At 45.8% G+C, this 11,576-nt stretch overlaps 1 protein-coding gene across 1 annotated transcript; it reads right to left on the bottom strand.

The window, feature by feature from the left end:
* Nucleotides 1–8,841: 8,841 nt before the first annotated feature.
* Nucleotides 8,842–10,439, bottom strand: LOC122181553. Its single transcript, XM_042874098.1, has 2 exons — nucleotides 9,567–10,439; nucleotides 8,842–9,234 (listed from the first exon to the last, which is right to left on the bottom strand). Exons 1-2 carry the CDS (start codon nucleotides 10,236–10,238, stop codon nucleotides 9,061–9,063), a joined length of 846 nt encoding a protein of 281 aa, XP_042730032.1. The 5' UTR covers nucleotides 10,239–10,439; the 3' UTR covers nucleotides 8,842–9,060.
* Nucleotides 10,440–11,576: the final 1,137 nt, after the last annotated feature.

Genomic DNA, 11,576 nt, shown 5'->3' with positions numbered 1-11,576 from the left:
CATAAAATGCAGTAATCAGAGACGTAGTCCTCATGCAAAGTTCTTGAAAACATTCGTTTTGTCCAGTGTTTCCTTCTTTTTGTAGGAATTTATAGCATGTTATATAGGAGAAATACAGTAATAAGGCACACTCTGGGCTTGTAGATCCTCTAATGAGTTGTGTGAGAATAGCATGTTAAGAAAAGCCATACATGTCATACATCTCCCCCTCACTGTAAAACACTGTTTTTACATTTTAGTGCAGCCAAAACAATTTATCTTTTTAATAAAAAAAAAAAAAAAAAGTATCTAATTTAACTAAACTTATTCAGGAAGAACATGTTCTGAGTTCCTGAAATCAGATTGCTACACCAGAGACCTGAAATACCTGAGAGTGGGCAAGCAGAGGTGAGAGCACTGGCTCCCTAACACTGGGGCAGGCCAAGATTTTAAGGGAGCTTAAAATCTGAAGAGCAAAAAGTGGCAGAAGCTAACGAGCTTCGCTGAGCCAAACTAAGTCATTTAAAGTCATTTAGCTCCTCTGTCTGGGGATGTCAAGGCTGCCATGCAATACAGATCGTCAGACGACACAGCTGAAGCGGTCTGGTGCTCTGTACAAACTGATGCACTGAGCTTTTCAACAGGAGAAATTCACTTGTGCTGTCACTTGGGTCCAACCTGAATCTCTGGATGCACGCATTTGTTAGCGCTCCCACAAGGTTTGTTTCCCTGAAGGCAGTGGGACTGGCTGGGATTGGCTCTCATGTCACAGCTTCAAAAATAGATTTAAACGTTACAAAATGCCACCTTTTCCTGGAAGGTAAATACCACGCACCCAGTGAGCCCAGAGGCATGCGCTGTACCCTCAGCATGTGGCCCACAGCCTGTGCCCGCCTCTCCTCCCAGCACCAACCACAGCTGAGCTGCACAGCTGACCTCAGCTTTTGTGTCACCTGCAGTGCAAAAAGAGGGTTCTCAGCAGCTTTGCTCCTGTGCTACGACAGAACTGCTTTCATTTCATGCAGCGAAACCACCTCCTATGTGTGAAACCGCTTTGCCTTATCATGCATCATGCTAAAAGTTTCTCAGCAGTTTAGGACATGGAGCAGAAAAGTGGCATAAAGTAAATATCTAGGATGTATCTAGGACTGTAAGATTTCACTTTTAGCAGCCATCAAATAAAGAATAATTTCAGGTTTTGGCTTTTGAGTCTACTCCTAGAAAATATGAAATCATGCCCATTTTGTTGTGATTCACTTTTTTAAAGTGAAAAATACAATAGGACAGAGTCTGAAAATGGCATTTACTTGGAATCATACATGTATTGCAGTGAGATAGCTGCAATGAACAGCTTTTCCTAGCAGGGCTGGCTCCAGATATTGCACACTTGAAACAAGCTAAATCCCACCATTAAGAGGTTTAGCTCTGCTGTGATTGTCAAAATCTGTCTATCACAACGCCTATTTCTCCTGTACTCAGAATTAACAATGGAAGTACTTTCTGACAGGCTAAATGAGATTTGGGACACTTAACAAGAGTTGGCTCAAAGCTGCTACCTCTAGAAATATAAAATGGCAGTATTGTTGACACTGTATGACAAATTATATGTTCCTTAATACGCTATGTCACTCCATTCAGTTTTATGATTGGCACTGACTATGGCTGAAACCCGATCCAAAGCATACAGAACTAACTGGCGCTTGCTTTGTCCCTCTTAGTATTTTCTAGACTACAGAACTTCATAAATATTTACTCAACAGGGTGGCATACTATTTTTTCCCATGAAATATGTGTGTCCGTATCCATAATTATGTGATTAGTTTTTTTCTGTCAGATGGCTGGCTAGCTGTGCACAGCCAGCTTAGACTGCAAGAGATGGGTAACTACCTTAAGAATTCAAACAAAGAAAAATCTCTCTATAAAGATTACTGTGCCCACTGACTTCTGCCAACTTCATTAAAACTACTGGAGAAGCAGGGGTTATTACTCAGCCTATATTGCTCACAAGAAAGGCTTTCAAGGAATCATTGTTCCAACACTGTCAGCATTAACTCTATTCTATATTCACAACTCTATTCAATACCCTCACGGGCCTCTTCCCATGATTTTGTCCAATTTCTCTTGGAATTATTCCGTTTTCTTGGTCTTTGTAGCATTCTGCATCCTAACAGCGTATACACCTGGGGCTCCTTACTTTTTGCACTGTGTGTATTCCATATTTGCTGGCCCCTTGATTATGATTTTGCAAACCACCCTTAGGTCCATTCTCATGTCACTTTGAGGACTCAGCTTAATCTCTTCCAGCACAGATACACTTCTGTAGCTCCAGCCCCTGCCTCCCTTTCTCCAGTTCTGTGTCAAGCTGCAGAGGGGAAGATGCACTCCAGGAGCTCATGTGCTGCAGGAAGAATGCAAGGACAAGAAGCAAAGTGCCAGAAAAACATAAATTCCCATGGATGTTGCAGAAATCAAAAGTCAGGACCTTCTTGTCCCTCCCTCCAAACAAATCCACATCTGGACACAAATGATTCACTAATCCTATCATAAAAGAGCATCTCAGACCTATGCTGTAGTATAAGCTCCATCTGCATTCACAGTAATGTAATAACTCACAAGTGACTCAGATTTACAACAGATAAGCGGTGATGTAATGCTGGTGTGAGAGAAGAATTATACCCTCGTATGTACATACACATGAGCGAATATATATGTAAATACATATATATCAAAACCATATATATTTCTCAAAGAACACTGTAAACTTCTCAAATAGCCTCTCAATAGCAAAATAAAAGCAAACACCTCACACATTTCTGGAACACTAAAATGCCATTTCCTTCTGAAGAGAAGAAATTCAGACTATAATTGGCTTTATTTCCTCCAGAGCTGGTTAGAGTCGTTGCACAGATTTTCAGAAGCCTTGGAAGCACAGACCTCTTGCTGGCACACCCACTAGAATCTCTGCTCACAGGTTCATGCTTGGATATGAACTTTAGGACCACTTCCAAGGATTTTTAACTGGGCACAAGGATGTGCCAAACAAGTGAATCTTATTACAGACTCAAGCTCCTAGCATGAGAACTATTTGAAACGGGGAAAACCAGCTCTGTTTATGATTTACAAAGAACGGAAACAGTATTCTGGTTTCATTTTGGTTTCAGATATTTTCAGGAATTAGAACTATGCATATACACCTTGCCTCTGAATGATACCGGTCTTGTTAACGGGACTGAGAGCTCTAATACTTGCCAAATGTCATTTTCTGTGTGCTTATTTTCCCAAGTCTTCCTCATGCGATTATTTTACAACTAACAGTTGCTACTACTCTCAAATCTGGCAACGTTTTGGAGCGCAGCGTGCAACCATCACCTGAGAGCCACCAGTAGCACTCAGATTCAATCACGTGGTACTCAGTGCAGGGCAACTCCTCAGACACAAAAGGACACGTGGAAGGTTTCTGAGCTTTGCTGAATGTTCATCTCAATCCTTCAGCCAACCTGGGCCATCACTGTCTTTTTTTCTTTTATCATAACCACTGGGGCTGCTGGGTAACTGGAACAATTAGGGTGATTAATTGCATGTTTGCAGTAAAAACATAATACTGGGAAGGGTTACATTACAGGCTAAATATTTTCAGAAAACTCCATCAGCTGGTAGACATAACAAATGCGATCAGTCCAATGCAACATGAAGCTGTGCATGTTGTGCAAACTGGTTTGCTCTGGAACTCAAATCTCCTTAAAAGAGGCCAAAGTGTTTAAAAAAATAAACTAAGTCAGAGTGCATAGGGGGAAAAGAAATATTGACATGTGAGGCCACTGTACTTCTAACATAAAGAAATACTGTTTTCCCTTTGGTCCTTTTATTGTCTAAGTAGAAAGTGCAAGGCATAGGAGAAAGCACACCAGACCAAGTGCACAAGTAAAGTAATGGGTTCCATTGAAAGGAAAACCAAAAAAGCACACAGCGGGATACCTACAATACTGACACATCCCTTAATGACAGCAAGAAGGCAAGCTGACCTGTCTGCCACTGCAACTTTAAAGATTTTGGAGAGGGAAGTCAAACCCCAGAACAGAAGATAGTCCCACTGGAAGTTTCATTTATTGAACCCTTACTTAAAGATCTGGGCTTTCATCTTCTACTCATCACTAAAATGTTGAAATGCTGCAACCACAGCCTCTTTCTGGATGTTGTGAACCCGCATGGTCTCCACAGATCCACTTTAACTGAGGGGAACATGAGTACTTACTCAGATACATGTTCCAAAGGACAAACTGGAGTCAAGAACCAACACTGCCTACACCTGCTCTTAAAGATGTGCCACTGCCAATGTGTGGCTGATAACAAAATTCCATGTGAGGGTGTGGATCACTTGCATTTCTCACAACCAAGCCAATCACAACTCAGCTATCTCGATGTTGTCATCTGGCCACAATCCTGTCTTCTAAAGAAAATGATAGCTGCCAATATTGTGTGATAAGCTCAGATGTGCTCTGCAGAAGTGTCAGAAATCCCATGTCAGCCTGCACTGAGTTGGGTGGACTGCTTTTAGTTCAGGAGCCACAGCTCTTGGAAGCCCAGGGACGTCTGCTCCACTCTCTGCCCTGGGGCACCTCGGTCCAAAACACTTCATCCTGTTCAGCGTTCTCATCAGTTGTGTCTAACATTGTGCTGAGTGTTCGACAAGCTATTCAGTGAGGTGTACTACAACATTTCGACATAAATAAAAGGCTAGCTTCTTATATTGCTCACACTACCACAAAAGTGCTTCGTTACAGGGAGAAAGAAGTGAACAGCAAAAGGTTTTATGTTCTATTTGCATGACTGGAGACTTTGTGCTTTTACACAAGCAGTGGGTCAGAGGGCAGGAACACCCTGTTTTCTTTCCAGCACGAAACTGATGTTTATTAGATGACTGTTTTGTTCTATTCGTTTTAAGTTGATTACATTTTAACTCAGTTCAACAATGCTGGAAAAGCTGACAATATTCCAGAGCCTTTAATCAATGACAACATGATGGAAAAAACGTTTCAAGTATTAAATAAGAGTATATTGCAACCCTAGTATGCTCTTTATGTCAGTAGGTCTTCTTTATTCTAGTCACTGCCAAGTGTTCATGTCTGCACTGCTGAAATCTCTGCTAAACTTCTCTCTTTAGTTGAGAGAAGTCTTCTCACACGCCAGTGTTCCCTGCAGCTTTTATTGAAGAAACTGCTTTTTATTTTTAACTGTGAAGTGTCTGTCAGGCTCATTAAAAAGGTAAGAATTTGATAGTTTATGAGAATAGGTGGTATGAATGTGTAAAGGAGGTGTGGGGCCAGAGAAGAATGTCAGGTTGAAAGAGCTGCTGTCCTTGCATCAACCACATCCATGTATGTTCAGTGTTTAGAAGTCCATCCTCTCTTTTGTTAGTCTTCTCAGTGAAGCACAGTAATTAGCTTTGAATTTGCTTCCTTCAGCTACAGGTTGTTACATCTAAACACAAGCAGAATTGTTCCTACTGGGGAAGAAGCATCCTTCTCCAGCTCACGCCAAACTTTGCATTCAAATATCCAGTTTGCCATGGTCATACTAACTACAAACAAATAATCTGATCACTGAAGAAAAGACAGAGAGCTGAGAGTCCATTTCAATTACACAGTGACTGTACAAAAAAAAAAAAGTTTCCATTGTCCTCTTGATTATTATCATTATCAGGAGAAAGCATAAGCTTGCTTAAATCAAAGTCCAGAAAAATTAATCAACCCCTACTTCAGTAAGAACTTATAGACAGTACAGAATCCTAGAACAGTGAATAAAACAGGCTACTTGATATTGTTCACATATACAAGAAAAATAAACCACCTATGGGAAAAAAAATACACCTTATTTTCCTAGTCAGGACGTTAAAACCAGCTTCAATTAGCTTATGTTAACTTGGGCAGTTCATACAGTCTTACCTTTGAGAAAAGTCACTTCTGATGCTAGAAATTTGCTGGTCTCTTCACTTCAGTCACTGCTCAGAATGAAAGCAGTCAGATTATCCCGTCTAAAAGTCTGTTCATTCTACCTGCTGAAACTTTGCAATGCTTTGAGGTTGTAGTTTCGAGCTTCTTTACCACCACAAACAGAATTCCAGTAAGCATCTTGCTTTGATGGCTCAGACTCCAAGTTAAGTAAAATACTTGCACAACAGAGCTAGAGAAGTAACCCCACATCCAAATACTCATGTTAATCAAAGCACTGGAGGAAGCTTCCAAGCACAGAAAGAGATTTAATCTACTTCTTGGTTTGATATAAAATGGAGAGCTGTGCTGTCGTAATTCAGTGTCTTCTCATGTAAGATGTAGCTCGCTTGCACTCAAGTCAGACACTTCTGAACTGCATCAGTTCTGCATGTGTTCTCTAGTGACTCCGTCCTGCTCCTACTGAGAACCTCAACATCATCATACATGTGTGCTTTCTGTTTCCAGAGAGGAATCTGCTTCAGAATTTTCATCAGAAAAGCATTCCTGGAATATTCTAACTAAACCTCATACACTCTTCTCTGCAGAGAAGACTTAGCATTTTGCATTCTGGACTGCTTTTCTTCCACAAAATGAACACCGCTCTATGGTTCAAAGCCTGTGTTCTGACCATAGTTCAATACATAATTTTATTTACATTTTTCAGAGTTAGTATGTGCTTTTATTGCCTCTAATTGCATGTCCCTTTGAAAAGAACGAAATGCAGGGGATGAAATGCTCGCCCAAGTTAACTCCAACCAACAAGTCACTTTCTTTGAATGTCTCCGATTTCTTAGTCAAATTTGTATTTCTAAATTATGGCTCTGAGTTTGATCAAATGGCAAAGCAGCTGTATTTGAAGGGAGAAAAAGTTCATCTCGAATTGACAAAGTCCATATTCTAGAACTGCTGTGCTGGAAACTATCAGAGTAAGAAGAACATTTAGAAAATTATGCCTGGCTTTGCTTAGCAGGTGTGAGGCACAAAGCCATCCTGATTCCATCTCAACCACTGCATCACCCTGCTGCCCAAATCACCACCAACAAGCTTATTTAACATGAACTAGAAATCTACTAAAAAGCTGTATGACGTAACTCTGTAATGATCACTAGTCACATTGGCAAGCTTGAGCTTAGAGGTTACAAGCTAGAAACAGTATAAAAATACTAAAAAAAATTAATCTTTTCCCTTCAGTTACAGAAATAAGTTTATTTCTTCATACAGAAGTGTCGGTAATTCTAGCAACCTGCCCAGCTGGTTAGCAGTCTTCTGAGTTTCACTTTTGAACCTGTGTCTGGCTCCAATTTATAGAAGGGAGATGGGGTTCTTTTAATATCTGTATACCCGGAGATTAAGAAACAACGGTTCATATGATGTTCCGACCAGTTTATTACAGAACAGGGAGACGGAACAACTCAGGGAGACAGGGAAGGGAAGGAGGGCGATAGAAAAGATGGAAAAGAAGCAGGAGTTGTGTAAAGCGGGGAGAGTCACCAGCAGGATCCAGCAGCGTCCTGTTGCACAGCGTTTGAAGGTCCAAGGCAGACACAGCGGGGGGGGGGGGCGAGGAGCAGCAGTGTGGCTGGCCTTGGGCAGCAAGCAGGCAGTGGAGGAAGTCGCGGAGCCAAGCCTTGAGGAAGCAGCAGCACTCAGGCAGCAGGCACAGGAGAGTTTGACAGCATGCAGGAGTCACCTCACGAGGAATCTGATCGTCAGGAATCCCTCTGTTCTGCTTCATGAGGAATCTGTTGCCAGAAACCTGTCCTCATGGTTTTCGATTCCCCTTTTATCCTCCTTGTTCTCCTGCCTATGTGACAAGGATGGGCCTTGAGCAAGAGTCATTGAGTACCCCCTGAGATGGCCACCATCCTGAGATAGGTCCACACAAAGGAGCACTTCTCAGCTATTGAGCTGCAGCTCATCTTGCTCTGGTTGCCCCTAGCCTTGTCTATCTGCATCCCCGAGACAAAGGATTTCACACTCCTTGTTCGGGACTTGCCTGGACTTGAACAAGTAAGTCTATCTGTGTCCCCAGCAAGATTTGAGACACAGACGTTAACAGTATGATCTCTTACACTGTGGAAACTGGTGTAAGCAAAAGAAATCAGTGCAGCTCCAAGAAACAGCGTCAAGTTTTCATTTGGTCGGATGCAGGCTTCATCCGGTCTTAAATTTCAGACTGAGCACCAGGTGTCGCCGCTTGCCGCCCAGCGCGCGCGAGGCCGCAGCGGTCGGCCGTGGCCGCCGCCTCAGGTAGGGCCGCTACCTCAGCTCTCGCCCCGCAGGCGGCGCTCGTCAGCGCCCCATAGCGAAGGGCCGAGCCCGCCCGCCCCCCCGCAAAGCCCTGCGTTCACCGAGCGGCGCTCTGCTCGTGCCGGGGATGGCGGAGTGCGAACGAGGGCAGAAGCAACCAGGCGAGCAAACTCGGTCCCTGGCTTTCGTGGCACTGCGCTTCTGGATAGGTTCTGCTTTTCAGCAGCAGTAAAATTTCCCTGCTCCTCGGCTTTTGAAACGTGTGGAGTGAAGAAAAACACAACCCAACCCATTGAGGACAGTACTCAGCAAGTCATGCAGGAGTTCGGGATCTGGCAGACTCCTGCTCAGGACTAGGAACTTCTGCTGGAAAAGGAACGTGTGCAGGCTTGCTGTACAAGTAGGCGCCTGTACAACGGTATGCAAACACTGTGCATCTGCAGTTCTCACAAGAGAGCACGCTGCATCGAGCTGGGAGCAGAAGTACTGGTGAAGAATAAGCGGCAGAATTTGTGTGTTCAAGTCTGGTTGCGTGAAGCTCACAAGGAAATCAATATATGCTGAAAGAACTTGGCAGGCGGTAGAGTCCTGCAGTTAGTTACACCTGACCTACATTCTCCTCAGAAATTTTATGCAATCTCACTTTATTTATACATCTGTATGAATGACATAAGATGGCAAGTAACAGACATATTCCAATCATTTGTTCATCACATCGTTGATCTTAAAGTTTTGAAGTTTTTGAAGTTTTCCAGGTTGTGCCTTATGGAAGCAGCTGGTGCGCTGTGTGAAGTGGCAAACTGGAGCTGGAAGTGGATGAGGAGCATCTCAGCTTCCTTGCTCATTGCTCCTTCTTCCTTTGGCACTGGCAGTTGCTCTTCTTCTGGAGGATCATCACGTATCTGTCCATTAAGAGAAGCAGGGACTTCATCTCACAGAGCTCGTCGTAATAATGCATGGCTTCCCCTTGCGAGATGTCTGTTCCCGTGGAAGCTGAGTCCATTTGTCCCGTTCCCTGGAAGTGAACACAGCATGAGCAGAGAGAAAGGGAAGCAGGCTCCTTTGGCAGGGAATTATCCTGCAGGGCTCGGCTTCCTCTGGAGGTAGGCCAGCCTCACAGGACCGCTCAGTGCAGCACATGGGGCTCACAGCACCTCCAAGCCCCACGTTGCATAGGGGCTCCCAGTTGCATAGGGGTGTCAGATCTGCGAATGAGCGAGTCCCTCTGGGGGAGGTAGTGGACTTTCTGGGGTCTGCTTTCCTTGGAAGCCTTCACGGACCAGGTCTGTGCGGCTCCCTGCTCCCACCAGCAGCCCCCTTCCCGTGCAGTGCACCTCAATCACTCACCTGTTCCCGAGGTCTTCTTACTTTTCTCCAGAGGCTGCGGGCAATGCTCAGCAGGCAGAGAATGCAGACATCTGTCAGGAAGTGAGGGACGAGCCAGGTTTTCCCTGCTTGGGCCAGGTAGTCCCAAAGGAGGCCCAGAGGGTAGGGCAAGCTGAGGGCCTTCAGCTTGGTGTACAAGGTCTGCTGCTCTGGGCCCTGCGTTACGCCAGCCTTGCTGACCCTGGAGCGGATCCATGTGAGGCAGGGGAACAGACCAAGCCTACAGGGGCAGCTGGAGTGCTGGTGCTCGGAGACGACTGGCAGCTGCTCCTCAGGAAGGACCATCTTCTTGACCCTTTCCCAGATCCTCATTGGGTACGTTGACAGTCCCGACCAGAAGGGCCCCTCAAAGGCCTTCTGCTCCGTGCCCAGGGGCTGCTGCTTCTGGTCCTCTGTAAAGATCGCTCTTCCGAACATGAAGCTGCCCCATCCGTGGCAGGGCCAAAGGCCAAGCCAACAGGGCCAGCTGGAGGCCTGGCACTGGGTGTCAACGGTCAGCTGCTCCTCAGGAAGGACCAGCTTTTTGGCCATGTCGCAGGCACAGCCAAGAGAGCTGGAACGGCTAAAGCCATCCCTGATAAATGAAACTATGGCCAGAGCCACAGTCAGGGTGGGAGTCAGGATGAGTTTCATCCTGTTCTCTCCCAAGGAACAATCCAACACACAAAGTGGCTGCTACCTTGAGCGGAGCTCCAGAGGTAACCACCAGTACAGAGCGGCTGCCCTGCGTATCTGAGCTGCGGGAGGCTGCCAGCGTGACTGTGCCAAGACTGATGTCATGCCGGCTTTGTGATGTCACAAAGGAGACTGTGACAGAGCTGGGGAGGACTTGGAAGCCTGCTGGCACTGCTGCTGTCCCCAGCACAGGACGTTCTGCCCAGCAGGATAGTGGGCCCAAACCCCTCATGTTTTGGGCATTGCCCTGCACTTGTCAGCAAGAAGGAGCTGTGGCCAGAGCCACATCCAGGCTCCTTTCAACGCTGGCTCCATTGGGGAAACTGTGACACAACTTGCATCCAAAAGCCTCTGGGGGCAGAGTGGAAACCCCACCCTTGAGAGGAAAGCCAAAAGTTGAACAGTTGTTAAGGTTGTGTGATGTTTTTTGTTGTCGGTATTCCACATCTTAACATCACGTAAAACTGTGTGAGCGAAAGAGTTAACGTTCTGGTTCCGTGGACTGCCTTTTCTGGGCATTTTGGGTTCTCGGAGAGGAGGGAAGGAGCGGCATTCCCGGAGGACTTTGTGTGCAGAGGAGGAAGGGTGGAGCTGCTGGCAGGATGCAGCCGCTCTCCCTGTGGCTGTTTTGCTCTTTGGGTTCGCCGCAGAGAAAAGCACGTGGTTCCAAACCTGCAGTCTTCTAGCGTAAGACCTCGTGTTTGCACGCTCTTTTCTCTCTGATTTGCTTGATTTTGTCGGATTTAGTAAATCACCGTTCCTCCTGAGATTGTTGCCGTGGTTTTTTTCAGTCCCACCTGCTATCTCCCTTACCCTTGCCCTCCTCCCCTTCTCCCGGAGCGCACGGCCTGCAGGTGCCTTGCCTCATTGGTCCCAGGGCTGGGGCCGGCTGGGCTGCGCTGCAAAAGGTGAGCTGGTTTTTTTTTCCCCCTCTCTTTTGTTTCCTTCTGGGCCTGTGCCCCTGTCACAGACAGAGGTCTAGGGATAACTGACAACAGCACCGCATAACTTCAAGCCCTTAACACAATCCTGTGGCCCAAAGCACAGCCCAAACGACTGCCTTGGGATGTTTTTCTGCTCCACGGAGCTCCTACAGAACTGCTCCCAGGCACCAGCTTGCTGGGGAGGACACACGTCCCCTGCAGATTTCCCAGGGTGTCCTGGAGGACTTCAAGGGATTCTCAGTATACCCTAGGGCAAACCTGAGTGCCCCCAGAGCTCCGCAGTGTGGTCTAGGGCACCCTAGAGGCTCCTCTGAACAGGCCAATGTAACTGTATCAGAGTAGATGACTCTAC

The sequence above is a fragment of the Lagopus leucura genome, unplaced genomic scaffold (genome assembly GCF_019238085.1).
Source record: "Lagopus leucura isolate 7727_CA_CO unplaced genomic scaffold, USGS_WTPT01 Super-Scaffold_100009, whole genome shotgun sequence".
Classification (NCBI taxonomy): Eukaryota; Metazoa; Chordata; class Aves; order Galliformes; family Phasianidae; genus Lagopus; species Lagopus leucura.
This window is presented reverse-complemented; position numbering and strand designations above follow the sequence as displayed.

Coding starts and splice junctions, on each gene's coding strand:
- LOC122181553 (XM_042874098.1), bottom strand. CDS start 10,238: ATGAAACTCATCCTGACTCCCACCCTGACTGTGGCTCTGGCCATAGTT. Junction 9,235..9,566: donor TAAGAAGACCTCGGGAACAG/GTGAGTGATTGA, acceptor GTTCACTTCCAG/GGAACGGGACAAATGGACTC.